At 46.0% G+C, this 16606-nt stretch overlaps 1 protein-coding gene across 13 annotated transcripts in view; it reads right to left on the reverse strand.

Moving 5' to 3' along the window:
• Positions 1-16606, reverse strand: part of anks1ab (ankyrin repeat and sterile alpha motif domain containing 1Ab) — a 440627-nt gene that overhangs the window by 279511 nt on the left and 144510 nt on the right. For 11 of the 13 annotated variants that reach the window (XM_086011497.1, XM_086011496.1, XM_086011499.1 and 8 more), the window contains 2 exons: positions 16030-16134; positions 8229-8467 (listed from right to left, as the gene is read on the reverse strand). In XM_086011497.1, coding sequence (XP_085867623.1) covers positions 8229-8467; positions 16030-16134 — 344 coding nt within the window. The remainder of the gene's footprint in view (positions 1-8228; positions 8468-16029; positions 16135-16606) is intronic. The other 2 variants (XM_086011498.1, XM_086011505.1) reach the window with 1 other exon arrangement.

The raw sequence follows: 16606 nt of genomic DNA on the forward strand, positions 1-16606 counted from the left end.
GGATCTGTCAAGAGCTTTCTTGACAGATCGGAAATACCGGGTTCCAGCGCATGCGCTGTGCATGCCTGAAACCGGCATTTCCAATGTCCCTACGGGTGGGTACACAGTGCGTACCCACCCGTAGGGATCGGAATATCCGGCCCACTGTTATTTTCTATCTTATGAGGATGGACAATTAAGCTTCTATCTACTGCAAATCTACAAAGTGTTACTACTACAACTCACAGGTCCTCTATTTCCTGTTTATTAACTCTGTTTGGCAGTTGCAGCCTAAACCACAGTCTAGTGAAGTAATTATTTCCACCTACTTCCAAAGTCAAGGAAGATCAAGTGGAAACACAAGATATACCCAGGATGCCAAAATACATGAACAAAGGTTCAAATATGGGCACTGTACAAATTATCTAGATATTGACCAGGTAAAGGGACACTCTGGACCAGTGAGTGAGGCCTTACCTATGAGAAAAAAAAGCTAGTGTATCCTCCTCATCCACATGTTGGCCCTAGGCAAAATAATGCATAGACATGGCACCAGCTTCCATATGTATGCTGATGACACGCAGGCCTACCTTTCTCCCGTAGTCTTGATGAACTACAATTTCCTCCAGCTAATCACTGTTAAGACCAAGGACATCATCTAAGTAATCCACCCCACCCCCACAACTTGCCACCGTTTCCCTCCCTCTCCCTGGCCACAGTATAAGGTTGAACCAGATTGTTCACAGCATCCCATTGGACAGTACTCATTTTCCAATCCAATATCTGCTCCATCACAAAGATTGCCTACTTCCACCTCCATAACATCACTCGCCTCCACCCCTGGCTCAGCCCATCTGTCACTGAAACCCTCATTCGTGCCTTTGTCATGTCCATTCCGATGCTCTCCCGGCTGGTCTCTCATCCTCCACCCTCAGTAAACTTCAGCTCATCCAAAATTCTGCTGCTCATATCCTATCCCACACAAGGTCTCACTGACCCATCACACCTGTCTTTTCTGACCTACATTGCCCAACGCCTCCTAATCAAGTACTTCTGGGCAATGAATCCATGGCATCAACACTCTGAGTAGCAGCAGCTAAATCGCCATCTCTGGATCTCCTAGGAGACTCAGTAACCATCTCGGGTCATATTAAAGTACTTCTGTGCCTTGCAGGCTTTCTAGCATAAACGTTGTGCATAATTTCAAGAAACAACCAAAAATCCCTTTGGTATATGGGGTCTATATCCCCTGAACTAAACAGATCTCCTTTAGATTCAAGACAAGATGCATAAACATTCAAATGGAAAGACACTCAATGCACTTAACAAATATTTTGCGGTTGGCTAAATCACTTTCCCCCAAGGATAGCTACCTCTGAGTGAATGTTGTCTGGACCCATTCACAAGTGATAAATCAGCCATGACAAAAAAGTCCTCAGTGGTTTTCCTCCCTTGTTACTATTTATAGCATATATCCAAATTGCGTAATTTTCACAGTTCACAAAATAATCTCAATTGGGGGGAAAAATAACTATCTATCCTGCTACCATTAGAGTCAAGATACCCAACAATGGCATGAACACAAGTTTCAGTCAGCCATCTCCTCCTCAAGGATGGATTCAAAATAGCAAGGAATAAAATCTCCAGCGGTCAGATAATCCAATGTCCAAAACATCATCTCCTATTAAACCATATTAAATCTTTAATATAGTTGAGCTGGAGTCCGAGGTGCAGACATTGCCGGGCATCAGGGAGGGGGAGAGTTATCTGGACACTTTGATCCAGGAGGAAGTCACACCCCTTAGGTTAGGTAGTGGTACAGGCCTGGTTAGCGATCAGGGACAGCAGGGTGTGACTGCAACTCAGGCAGGTAAGGTGACCCCAGGTGCAGTGCTGGAGGATACCTTGTCCAACAGGTATGAGATTCTTGCTGTTTGTGTGGATGATGGCAAAGTCTGCAGGGTGGATGAGCAAATTGACCACAGCACCATGGTACAGGAGGCCATTCAAGTTTTTTGGGGGGGGGGGGGGGGGGGGCGGTGGTGAAAAGGAATGCTGTAGTGGTAGGGGACAGTATAGTCAGGGGGATAGATACTGTTCTCTGCAGCCATGACCGGTAGTTCCGAAGGCTGTGTTGCCTGCCCGGTGCCAGGGTTAAGGATATCTCCTCGCGGCCGGAGAAGAATTTGGAGTGGGAGGGGGAGGATCCAAATGTCGTGGTCCACATAGGAACCAACGACATTGGTAGAACTAGGAATAAGGTTCTGCCGAGAGAGTTTGAGGAGCTACGGGCCAAATTAAAAAGCAGAACCTCAAAGGTGATAATCTCTGGATTGTTACCTGAGCCACTTTCAAATCGGCATAGGGATAAGCAGATCAGAGAGTTAAATGCGTGGCTCAGAGTGGTGTGGGAGGAACGGGTTTTGATTCATGGGGCACTGGCACCTGTACTGGGGAAATAAGGAGCTATTCCGTTGGGACGGTCTCCACTTAAACCGGGCTGGAACCAGTGTCCTGGCAAATTGAATAAGTAGGGCTGTAGATAGGGCTTTAAACTAAAAGGTGGGGGGGAGGGGTCATGTGAGGGGTAATTTAGAAATATAAAGAGAAATGTCAAGGCAATGGAGCGTATTGGGTAAAGATAAGCAGAGTGTGACAGGAAGGGACAGAGAGTTGAACAGTAAAAGTGCATCAGCGAATAAGGTGAAAGCAGGGAATAATGGTAAAAAGTTAAAATTAAAGGTTCTTTATCTGAATGCATGAAGCATTCGTAACGAGAGACAAATTAGTGGTACAAATAGAGATAAATGACTTTGATCTAATAGCCATTACAGAGACATGATTGCAAGGTGACCAAGGTTGGGAATTAAATATTCCAGGGTCCTTGATGTTTAGAAAAGGCAAGCAGAATGGAAAAGTGGTCGGGGGGTGGGGGTAGTCCTGATAATAAAGGATGACATAAGGGCAGTTGTGTGAAATGATCTTGGCTCAGAAGATCAGGAAGTAGAATCAGTATGGGTGGAGTTAAGAAATAACAAGGGGTAGAAAACACTGGTGGAAGAAGTTTATAGGCCTCCAAACAGTAGCTATACTGTTGGACAGAGCTTGTAACAAAGGTAATACAATAATCATGGGGGACTTTAATCTTCATGTAGACTGGGCAAATCAAATTGGCCAAAGGCAGTCTGGAGGACAACTTCATGGAATGCATTGGAAACAGTTTCCTAGAACAATATGTCATGGAACCAAACAAGGAACAGGCTATTGTATTGTGTAATGAGACAAGGTTAATTAATAATCTCAAAGTAAAGAATCCTTTGGGGAAGAGCGATCATAAAATGATAAAATTTCACATCGAGTTTGAAAGTGAAATACTTCAGTTGGAAACGAGAGTCTTAAACTTAAATAAAGCCAATTACACAGGTATGAGGGGCAAGATAACTAAGGTAGATCTATGATGGAAGATAAATAGTGGCAAACATTTAAAGAAATATTGCAAAATTTTCAACGAATGTACATTCCATTGAGAAATAAAAACTCCACGGGAAAAGTGATCCATCAGTGGCTAACTAAAGAAGTTAAGGATAGTATTAGATTAAAAGAAGAGGCTTATAATGTTGTGAAGAATAGTAGTAAGTCTGACGCTTGGGAGAGCTTTAGAAACCAGCAAAGGATGACCAAAAAACTAATAGAAAGAGAAAATACAATGAGAGTAAACTAGCAAGAGAGTAGTAAAAGTAAGCGTTGGTCCCTTAGAGGCTGAGACAGGTGAAATTATAATGGGGAATAAGGAAATGGCAGAGACTTTAAACAATTATTTTGTATCCGTCTTCACGGTAGAAGACAGAAAAAGCCTACCAAAAATAGTGCGGAACCAAGGGGCGAATAAGAGTGAGGAATTTAAAGTAATTAACATCAGTAGAGAAAAGGTGCTCGAGAAACTAATGGGATGAAGAGTCGACTATTTCCCCTGGACCCGACGGCCTATATCCTTGGGTTCTAAAAGAGGTGGCTGCAGAGATAGTGGATGCATTGGTTGTGATCTTCCAAAATTCCCCAGATTCTAGAACGGTCCCAGCGGATTGGAAGGTAGCAAATGTAACCCCGCTATTGAAGAAAGGAGGGAAGAGAGAAAACGGGGAACTGCAGGACAGTTAGCCTGACATCAGTTGTCTGGAAAATGCTGGAATCTATTATTAAGGAAGTGGTAACAGGGCACTTAGAAAATCATAATATAATTAGGCAGAGTCAACATGGTTTTATGAAAGGGAAATCATGTTTAACAAATTTATTAGTGTTTTTTGAGGATGTAACAAGCAGCGTAGATAAAGGGGAACCAGTGGATGTAGTATATTTGGATTTCCAAAAGGCATTCGATAAGGTTGCTACGCAAGATATGGGCTCATGGGGTTGGGTAATATATTAGCATGGATAGAGGATTGGTTAATAAAAGAGAGTAGGGTTAAACGGGTCATTATCTGGTTGACAGGCTGTAACTGGTGGGGTGCAGCAAGGATCAGTGCTTGTGCCTCAGCTACTTACAATCTATATTAATGACTTAGATGAAGGGATCGAGTGCAATGTATCCAAGATTGCTGATGGTACAAAGCTAGATGGAAAAGTAAGCTGCGAGGAGGACACAAAGAGCCTGCAAAGGGATATAGACAGGTTAAGTGAATGGGCAATAAGGTGGCAGATGGAGTATAATGTGAGGAAATGTGAGGTTATTCACTTTGGTAGGAAGAATAGAAAAACAGAATATTTTTTTAAATGGTGAGAAACTATTAAATTTGGTGTTCACGAGAGATTTGGGTGTCCTTGTACAGGAAACACAGAAAGTTAGCATGTAGGTACAGCAAGCAATTAGGAAGACAAATGACATGTTGTACTCCAACCCCCTTGCAATAAAGGCCAAGAGTATGGAAGTCTTACTACAATTGTACAGGGCCTTGGTGAGACCACACCTGGAGTACTGTGCACAGTTTTGGTCTCCTTATCTGAGAAAAGATATACATGCCTTAGAGGTGGTGCAACAAAGGTTCACTAGATCGATCCCTGGGATGAGAGGGTTGTCCTATGTGGAGAGATTGAGTAGATTGTGGCTATACTCTCTGGAGTTTAGAAGAATGAGGTGATCTCATTGAAACATAAAATCTGAGGGGAATTGACAGAGTAGATACTGAGAGGTTGTTTCCCCTGGCTAGAGAGTCTAGAAGTAGGGGGCATAGTCTCAGGATAAGGGGTTGGCCATTTAAGACTGAGATGAGGAGGAATTTCTTCACTCATCGAGGGTTGTGAATCTTTGGAATTCTCTACCCCAAAGGGCTGTGGATGCTGAGTCGTTGAGTATATCCAAGGCTGAGATAGATAGATTTTTGGACTCATGGGGAAATCAAGGGATTTGGGGATCGGGCGGGAAAATGGAGTTGAGGTCGAAGATCAGCCATGATCTGAGTAAATGGCGGAGCAGGCTCGAGGGGCCGTATGGCCAACTCCTGCTCCTAGTTCTTATGTTATGTCAACTTTGCAATCCAGATCAATATTTATTATTGTTTACAATGGTATTTAGTAAAGTTGTAAAAATGTAGTCCACTGACAGCAACCCATAACAAGCACACTTTTACCAACTAGCTTTGTTCAATTACATTTGTCCAAGAATTCTGTTGAATTTATGTAAATGACAAATAAAAACAAAATAAAAGCTTCACTTAATGGAAAATGAACTGAAGCCCTTCCGCAGCAACACTTCCTTCATACTGCAGAGAAATGGAAAGGTTCCCAATAAATGATGTCCCAATGTCACATCATTAACATCGCAAAGTCCTAAAGGGAAGGTGGCTTCCATGGTTATTTTCCCTGGTAACATGGTCCCAGCATGCCCTACTCCTGACTTGTGCAGAGGATGCGAAGAATTCAGAATCTTGCTTTACCATAAAATTAAAGCCACGACAATAACAATTTGAGCATTTTCACCCAGATCACTCATAACTGGGTTTTTTATCTGGTTTTTCGCCTCTCCCGGGAGATCACATGGGATCGGGTGGGATGGAGAGTGATAGAAGATTTGAGGTTAGGATCCGATCAGCCATGATCTTATTGAATGGTGGAGCAGGCTCGAGGGGCCGATTGGCCTACTCCTGCTCCTAGTTCTTATGTTCTTATATTGGATTGTCTGCATCTGACTTTTATTCAAGGTTGCAGCACCCTCTGCTGGACCTTCAAGTTTGCTATATTGTATCAGGCAACTGGAGAGGCTTACGTGCAGGTAACATACTGAATTACTATAGACTATTGATGCTCATTTGTGAATTTCACAAATAAAAGTTTTAAATGAGATCTGGTTTTGAATTGGAAATTTTATTATAATATTCAGCTTTATTACATACAAGATTCGCTCAAGTTAAACATTTAACAGTCAAAGGTTTATCTTGTAATTTCTAGCTTTGGAAACCCACTACCGAAGTTAATCCTGTGAACCAATTGGGCACAAGCCTATAGTAAAATTTACTTTTAAAGCTCTTAATCCATTACTTTTTTAGACTGAATAAGGAACAGTGAGCAAATAATTTCAGTGATATTTCAGGTGGCTCTGCTTTTCTGTTTCTTATACCTCAACTGGTAGAGAGACAAGAAACCACAAGCCTTTTTCCCCAGAACCCGGCCACCGCTTCACACTCGGTAATGTTGTTAATGCAAGACCCTGCAATACAGTAAACTCAAGCGAGCCAAAAATAACACTCGCGTGTAGCTGATGGTCTGCAATGCCATATCAACTCTTCATGTATGTCGTGGCTGGGACTATGGTGCCCTATTTAAGCAATGCATGTAGCCCACCAGATAGTGTGATGACTGTCAATTGCGTCAGGAGGTCAGTTCCATTAATTATAGAAATGCATAATTGCTTCCATAACCAAGGGTGCATTTCCTTAAGTTTTAAGAACAATTTTTATTTATATAGTATAGTCAAGCATAGCTTTTACACTGAATCTTGGAGCTAAGATGATCAACTGCAGCGTATGGTTGATGGTAATTTGTTCGAAAACCTATTATTTTAGCGTAATGTGAATGATCTCTTCAAAGCTTTGGATCCCAAAGTAGAGCCTGCAAAATCTTCAGATTTCTGACCATCTGGGGTTGGATATATTGTGTGCTGCAAACCTGTGTCTGCTAAAGTTTGCATTCAATAATATATTTTGCGTACTTGTTAATTTGGTAACACATTATTTTTGCTGCTGTATACAAATGATAACACTTCTTGCAATACACTGTTTTCCTTTGGGTAGATCAGAGGTCCTGGACAAAGCAGCCGGATATTTGCAGGAGGACTTCCCCACAGTCAAGTTTGAAAAACAGTGCTTTAAAGGAGCAACATTATTGGGCATTTCCAGCTTGCAAGATAATGGGAAAATAACCAGTGTAAGTTTCTAATAACTACTGGTGCAATATCGTGGCAGCATGGAAGTTCCCCAGGTTTGCTTTAGCAACTATCTTAGCAGTTCAAAAGTGTGTGACCTGCCTCTAAGCAACAGTCACAGTTTGAAATGTTTCAAACATTACTAAGACCACAGCAGACTTGCATTATATCAAACCCTTGGTAATACTCAACTATTGCCATCACTATGACAACTGCTTAGGCTATTCTAAGACATTAACATGATAATCCTGCCCTACATCGCTCCTGCCAAAACAAGTAAAAGGAACGTTTGTTCAAGAATCTAAAAGACAAATATTAAATTGGATAAATGATCAGTAATACCAAATCAATTCTTGTCCATTCATATGGCAGCATTAAAATAGAAACTGCATTCCAAAAGCAAATTAAGTTCCTGCATCAAAGAATTTAAAGACATGCTATTTAACGGATGGCATTTTACGATCAGCCTATCAGTTAATACGAAATAATCAAACATGTCACTAGAAACGTGCAATTACAACAGGTCAAAAAGGGCACTAAGTGATTAGCAACTCATGATTACTCTTAACTTTATAACATCCTTTAAAATGCTCATGTATTTCATTTCTGCTGGACACACTTACTTCTTCAGAACATTTTACTTCATATTTGTAGCAAATTTAAGTTTGGATTCTCGAAGATTACCAATTAGACAGCCACAGAAGTATTACTGTATGGAGAGAGGGGGGCTGCTGGAAACACACCACTGGCATTAACTCCATACCTGCAGCATAATCCAGTCGACATTTACTTTTATAGAACACAATTTGAAATTGCTAATTCTTTTAGTACTGACCTTGATTAATTCCTGGCTTGAACTTGTTTCCTTGTCAGAGGCTTTCAAGCTTTCCAGGCTTTCTACAGAGTGTGATGTAGCATTGCACAAGGCCTCATATGGACATTCCTCTTCTGGCTGGTTTTCAAACTCTGTAATAAGCTTGGTTAGTTCCATTTGTTCCTCACCTTCAAGTTGGGGGAAGGAACGGAAACAAGATGAACTGCATCTCCAGTCAAATTCACCCAGACAAACACAATCTGCCATCAAAGAAGTGAAGGTTAAACACTCTACCCACTGGAGACTGTACTATTACACACAGTAAACAACTATTTGCTTTTCATCAACGGCTTGCATTAATAGGATGAGCTACTACTGCCTTATTCATTATATGCAGGTTTAACTTTATCTTAATTTCTCAGAATACACGGCTAGTCATAACTAGGCTTCCTGCTCGTAATTTTAATCATTTTGAGTATTGTTAGTGTCAAAATGTAGTAACATTTTACAGTTCTTCATTTAAATCCCTAATGGAAGACAGCTCAGTCGGAGATAGGAAAAAATATAGTTAAGTGAATGAAATAGATCCAAGGAGCAGCACTTAACTATCGTGTTAATTAACAAAAACAATATGCATTCTGTGGTAAACCACGTTCACTATCGTATCACTGTTAGTAGTTAGCACTGTTCACCACTGTTCGTTATAACTGTATCACTGACCACTATTGTATCACGGTACGAGGTCGCCTCTTGCCACACTGCTATACCTGGGATGACCACCGCCGACTCCGCCTTGGCTCCACCCACCAGGCCAGGTATAAAGGTGAGCGACTGACTGGTATTCCTCCTGCTTGGATCGGATCACCCACGAGAGTGGGCTCTGTTATTTAGTCAATAAAAACCTTTAGTCACCTTCGTAACTCTTCGCCTTTTATTGGAGGAATTGATAGGTATATCAATTTTATTGACTAAATTTAATGATGTCCGACAACGAGTCACAACCGGCGGAGGAGCCACCAGCGCAGCTCCCAGGAGCACAGCCACACCAGCCAGCTTGGCTGCGAGCCCTCAGACCGCCGTACCTGGACCTGAACCCACGAGCAGCAAACTCAGCCGCAGACTTTAAACACTGGCTGGTCTGCTTCGAATCATACCTGAGAGAATCCAGCGTCCCTCAGGCATCCAAACTAAGTGTCCTGCAGGCGCAACTGAGCCCGAGAGTATACACTCTCATCGAGGACATGACTACCTACGAGACCGCCATCAACCTGCTGAAACAGAAGTACCGGACCCCGGTAAACTACATGTACGCTAGGCACCTCCTAAGATCACGGCCGCAACAGCCAGGAGAATCAGTAGCCGAATTCTCACAGGCGCTATATGCACTCGCCAGGAACTGTGACTTTAAATCGGTGTCGGCAGCCGAAAATACTGAAGATAATATCCGCGACGCATTCCTGAAAGGCCTACGGTCCGAGTACTCACGGCAAAGACTGCTGGAAGCTAAAGACCTCAGCATGGAAAAAGCTGAAGCCCTCGCTATCTCCCTGGAAGTGGCCCACCAAGATCAGGAAGCATTCACCAGGTACTGCTCGCGACCCTGGGACTCGGGCCCGACCCCTACCACAGCACCCTTCCCAGCGCCGCCCCCGGGACCTACCTCTGCGTCGGCGTCCCGGACCCGACCGGCCCCGCCACCCCCGGCACCGGCCCCGACATCGGGCCGCCGGCTGTTTTTTTTGTGGCCAGGAGAAGCACCCGAGGTCGCGCTGCCCAGCCAAGAACTCCACATGCAGAACCTGCCTGAAGAAAGGCCACTTCTCCAAGGCCTGCAGGAGCGGATCCTCAGAGGCCAGCAGTGCCGCATGCGAACTATGGGGGCGGCCATCTTCGTTTAGGGCAACTGAGGCCAGCATCCCCACACATGAGTCATGGGGGTGGCCATCTTTGTTTAGGGCAACTGAGGCCAGCATCCCCACACATGAGTCATGGGGGCGGCCATCTTTGATTAAGGCAACCGACCCCAATAGTGCCTCATGTGAGCTACGGGGGCAGCCATCTTCTCCGTCATTTTGCCCTACCTCGTGGGAGACGCCATTTTACTCACCACGCCCGACCGCCTCGCCCGCAGATGACAACGACTCGCTCAGCTACACACTAGCTTCCGTCACCCTGGACCAAGCCCGCCCGCACCATCTGTCCAAGTCAATGATGGACATCAAAGTGAACGGCCACGCCACGACCTGCCTGTTCGACAGCGGAAGCACGGAGAGCTTCATCCACCCAGACACGGTGAGCCACTACTCCCTCTCTGTCCTACCAACGCGCAGCAGAATCTCGATGGCATCGAGGTCCCACGCCACGGACATCAGCGGCTACTGTGTCGTGACCCTGTCGGTTAAGGGCACGGAGTATAAAAACTTTAAACTCCTCGTCCTCCCCCATCTCTGCGCTGCCGTCCTACTAGGGCTGGACTTCCAATCCCACCTCCAAAGCGTAACCCTAGCATACGGTGGACCCCTCCCCCCACTCACAGTCAACAACCAGCAAACGTTAAACCGCCCACCGCGTAACACCTGCAGCCTCTCCACCCTCAAGGTCCCGCCACCCTCTCTGTTTGCTAACCTTACCCCTGACTGCAAACCCGTCGCTACCAAGAGCAGGCGGTATAGCGCCGGGGACAGAGCCTTCATTAGCTCTGAGGTGCGGCGCCTCCTGAAAGAGGGCATTATCGAGGGGAGCAGCAGCCCCTGGCGTGCCCAGGTCGTAGTCGTAAAGACCGGCGATAAAAACCGCCTGGTCATCGACTACAGCCAGACCATAAACAGATATACCCAGCTGGACGCATACCCCCTCCCCCGCATATCTGACATGGTCAATCAGATTGCACAGTATAAAGTATTCTCGACCATCGACCTGAAGTCGGCCTACCACCAACTCCCTATCCACCCTGAGGACCGCCAGTATACCGCCTTCGAGGCGAATGGGCGCCTATACCACTTCCTTAGGGTCCCCTTCGGTGTCACTAATGGGGTCTCGGTCTTCCAAAGGGAGATGGACCAGATGGTTGACCAGAACGAACTGCAGGCTACATTCCCCTACCTAGATAACGTCACTATCTGCGGCCGCGACCGGCAGGAACATGACGCGAATCTGGAGAAATTCCTCCGTACGGCCCAACGGCTGAACCTCACCTACAATAAGGAGAAATGCGTGTTTAACACCACACGCCTTGCCATCCTCGGCTGCGTAGTGGAGAACGGAATCATCGGCCCCGACCCAGAAAGAATGCGCCCCCTCATGGAGCTACCCCTCCCCCACTGCCCTAAAGCACTTAGGAGAACCCTGGGGCTTTTCGCCTACTATGCCCAATGGGTACCCAATTACGCGGACAAAGCCAGACCCCTCCTGAAAGCCACTTCCTTCCCCCTCACGGAGGAGGCGTGCGCGGCCTTCTCCCTCATTAAGGGAGACATAGCCAAGGCCACGATGCACGCAGTGGACGAGTCCATCCCCTTCCAGGTGGAGAGCGACGCATCCGACTTCGCCTTAGCCGCCACCCTAAACCAGGAGGGGAGGCCAGTGGCCTTCTTCTCAAGGACCCTACAGGGCCCCGAGATCCGACATTCGTCGGTCGAGAAAGAGGCCCAGGCGATCGTGGAGGCAGTACGGCGCTGGAGGCACTACCTGGCAGGCAAACGATTTACCCTCCTCACCGACCAGCGTTCGGTGGCTTTCATGTTTAATAACAAGCTGAAGGGCAAAATCAAGAATGACAAGATTTTGAGATGGAGAATCGAGCTCTCCACCTACGATTATGAGATCTTGTACCGGCCAGGCAAGCTGAACGAATCCCCTGATGCCCTTTCACGAATGACATGCGCCAGCGCGCATATCGATAGGCTTCAGACCCTCCACGACCAGCTCTGCCACCCCGGAGTCACCAGACTCTACCATTTCATTAAGGCCCGCAACCTGACCTACTCCATCGAGGAGGTCAGGACCATGACCAGGAACTGCCAGACCTGTGCGGAGTGCAAACCGCACTTCTATAGGCCGGACCGAGCAAGCCTGATCAAGGCCACCCGCCCCTTCGAGCGCCTGAGCATCGACTTTAAGGGGCCCCTCCCGTCCTCTGACCGTAATGTGTACTTCCTCAACATCGTTGATGAGTACTCCCGTTTCCCCTTTGCCTTCCCCTGCCCCGACATGACCAGTAGCACGGTCATCAAGTGCCTGAATGCCCTCTTCGCCTTGTTCGGGTTCCCGAACTATATACACAGTGACCGGGGTTCCTCCTTCATGAGCGAGGAACTCCGGCAATTCCTCCTAGAGAGAGGTATTGCAGCAAGCAGGACCACCAGCTACAACCCCAGAGGTAACGGTCAGGTGGAAAGAGAGAACGCGACGGTATGGAAGGCCGTCCTCTTAGCCTTAAAGTCTAAGGGCCTCCCAACCTCCCGCTGGCAAGAAGTCCTCCCGACAGCGCTGCACTCCATCCGGTCATTACTTTGCACGGCCACTAACACCACCCCCCATGAACGAATGTTCGTTTTCCCCAGGAAGTCGACTACGGGAACCACTCTACCAACCTGGCTGACCGCCCCGGGGCCGGTCTGGCTGCGGAAACACGTGAGGGCCCATAAAACGGACCCCCTGGTCGAGAGGGTGAACCTCCTGCACGCCAACCCCCAGTACGCCTATGTGGCGTACCCAGACGGGCGGGAGGACACTGTCTCCCTACGAGACCTCGCACCCTCAGCCGATCCGGAAACACCGCCACCACCCCCCCCAACCCCAGCCCAGGTAGACGGCATGCCGGAACCCCACGAGCCCTCGCCGACCACGCAAACACCAGCATCAACACCGGATAAGGCACCAGCACCGGATAAGGCAACACCACCGCTGCGGCGATCGGAGAGGCTTACGAAGCCTCCGGACAGACTGACCTACCAGAATTGGTAGTACACTTCACCCCGCCGGACTTAATTCTAAACAAGGGGTGAATGTGGTAAACCACGTTCACTATCGTATCACTGTTAGTAGTTAGCACTGTTCACCACTGTTCGTTATAACTGTATCACTGACCACTATTGTATCACGGTACGAGGTCGCCTCTTGCCACACTGCTATACCTGGGATGACCACCGCCGACTCCGCCTTGGCTCCACCCACCAGGCCAGGTATAAAGGTGAGCGACTGACTGGTATTCCTCCTGCTTGGATCGGATCACCCACGAGAGTGGGCTCTGTTATTTAGTCAATAAAAACCTTTAGTCACCTTCGTAACTCTTCGCCTTTTATTGGAGGAATTGATAGGTATATCACATTCAACATGTTCAAGATTAAAAATAAGTATGGTACCGTAAACAGTAAAAACGAGAGATTTACCATTTATTTTAGTTATCTTCTTAATGGAACAGAACAATTTTTAGTATAATGATAAACTAATGGCTATACTGGCCTTCCAAACATTTCGAACAAATTCATCATTGAATTGTGAATGACTTATGTTGGATTTGGCTTCATCACAGGCAGTTCTATCTTGTGCCTCTGCTAAAAATCAATAAACCAAAATTTACCCCAAGATACAATGATGTTTTTTCCCCTTGCTTTCACCATTTCACAGACACAACTCAGTTTTCTGGAATACTAAGCATGCATTTGCAATATGTATCCCCCTCCACCCAATTTTCTTGCCCTCCTTTACTGGACAGATGCTTGCAAACAAGTCTTGCTGCATCAGTAGCCGTCTGGTTCCTCACCGAAGTGCTCTGTCTTCAGGTGTGAACCTAAACAATGAGGGTCACCAGACATTTTGACTTGAGGGTTATATTACAGCTGAGTCCAATAGACAGGGGTGACTGAAGTTTGAATTCTTTCCCCTACTCTCTAGTTTTCAGAGACAATGAGGCAAATTGTGAAATCATCTAACTCAGCACAGAACAGGCATTGACCCTGGTGAGATCCAGGTTCTTTATGGCTCGTGCCACACTTTGCAGTACAACAACAACAAATTGTATTTATATCGGGCTTTTAACGTAGTAAAACATCCCGAGGCGCTTCACAGGAGCGTTATTCAAACAACCGAGCCACATAAGGAGATATTAGGGCAGAAGTAGGTTTTAAAAAGCATCTTAAAGGAAGAAAGAGAGGCGGAGAGGTTTAGGGAGGCAATTCCAGAACTGACGGCCTAGGTAGCTGAAGGCACGGCCGCCAATGGTGGCGCAATTAAAATCAGGGATGTGCAAGACGCTAGAATTGGAGGAGCGCAGATATCTTGGAAGGTTGAAGGGCTGGGGGAGATTACAGAGATAAGGAGGGGTGAGGCCATGGAGGGAATTGAAAACAAAGATGAGAATTTTAAAATCGAGGTGCTCTTATGCAGGTCAGTGAGCACAGGGATGATGGGTGAACGGGACTTGGTGCGAGTTAGGACATGGGCACCAGAGTTTTGGATGACCTCAAGTTTGCAGAGGGTAGAACTTGGGAGGCCGGCCAGGAATGAGCTGGAATAGTCAAGCCTAGAGGTGACAAAGGCATGGATGAGGGTTTCAGCAGCGGGTGAGCTGAGGCAGGGGTGGAGTCGCAGTTACAGAGGTGGAAATAGCTGGTCTTACGGATGGTGCGAATATGCGGTAGGAAGCTCATCTCAGGGTCAAATAAGACACCAAAGTTGTGAACAGTCTGGTTCAGCTGCAGACAGTGCCCTGGGAAAGGGATGAAGTCAGTGGCTAGGGAACAGAGTTTGTCGGGGGCGGGGGGGGCGAAGACAATGGCTTCGGTCTTCCCAATATTTAGTTGAAGGAAATTTCTGCTCATCCAGTACTGGATGTCCGACAAGCAGACTGGCAATTTAGAGACAGTGGAAGGGTCGAGAGAGGTGGCGGTCAGGTAGAGCGTCGTCAGCGTACACGTGGAAACTGACGCTGTGTATGGATTATGTCACCGAGGGGCAGCATGTAGATGAGAAATAGGAGGGGGCCAAGGATAGATCCTTGGCGCACACCAGAGGTAACAGTGCAGGATCAGGAAGAGAAGCCATTGCAGGTGATTCTCTGGCTACAACTAGATAGATAAGAATGGAACCAGGCGAGTGCAGTCCCACCCAGCTGGACGATGGTGAAGAGGTGTTGGAAGAGGAAAAGTGTGGTCAACCGTGTCAACGGCTCCAGACAAGTCAAGAAGGACGAGGAGGGATAGTTTACCTTTGTCACAGTCATATAGGATGTCATTTGTGACATGGATAAGAGCCGTTTCGGTACTGTGGCAGGGGTGGAAACCTGATTGGAGGGATTCAAACATGGAGTTCCGGGAAAGATGGGCACGGATTTCAGAGGCAACAACACCTTCAAGGACTTAAGAAAGGGAGGTTGAAGATGGGGCGGTAGTTTGCAAGGGCAGAGAGCTCCAATGTTTTTTTTTTTTTTTTTTTTTTGAGGAAAGGGGTGATAATGGCAGATTTGAAGGAGTGGAACAGTACCAGAGGCGAGAGAACTGTTAACAATTATGTATACAGCCACTGAGAGAGCCAAAAACATGTAGTACTTTTTAAAATGATTATACTAATATCACTCTAATGATCCAAGTCGTTCTAGTTCCCTTTTACTTTTCTTCCTCAATAATTGCCTAATAAAGAAATTACTGTACAGATTTGCTTTGTAGAGTTGCTCCTGCCACCAAGAAAATAGAAACAGGGCTGTTAAGTGATCTTCAAGCATATCAAATATATCAATTTAACAAAGTGGAGTTGTTCATTAAATGTAATTTCATCAAAGGCGCAAGTACTCGATATCCAGTTTAACAAATACAAGAGTCCTTACCTGTAGATTTTTGATTACCAGGCTCAGAAATGGAAAATGGGTGTATTTTGGACACTGGAACTGTATTTTCTGTATTCTTCGAGATATCTTTCCCTGCCATATGATCTGCACAGAGAATGATGAAACAGAAGAACTAAGAGGAAACACTAACTAGTCTCTCATCAATTAATTTTCAAACAATGATAACACAGCACTGCCCACAGTACAACATCCTGTATAATATTCCACTTTATAAGATCAACCTCATTCTTCCTTGGATTTACTTTAAAAATAACCATGGCAAACTAAAATTTCTTGAAGACTGCCGAGTTTGTCATTCCAGTGGCAGGAATGTTTCAGAAATACAAAATTCTGAAAACAACTTGGGAGTCCTGAATCCTAAAAATCAGATCAATTTAGATTAGCAAAATGTTATACCAAATGGCTGAATATGGTGCTTGCTCTCAGATACACAAATCATTCCAGTGCTTCAGTCCTAGCGAGAGCAATAATGTCCTGAAGCTTGAGTCACCATAATACTAGGTGTTGCCAGTGATGTTGGCACGCAATAGAGTTTTAGAGCAACCAAAAGGTTTTG

This window comes from Somniosus microcephalus, chromosome 18 (genome assembly GCF_052327205.1).
Source record: "Somniosus microcephalus isolate GS21.2 chromosome 18, FLI_Smic_1.0, whole genome shotgun sequence".
Classification (NCBI taxonomy): domain Eukaryota; kingdom Metazoa; phylum Chordata; class Chondrichthyes; order Squaliformes; family Somniosidae; genus Somniosus; species Somniosus microcephalus.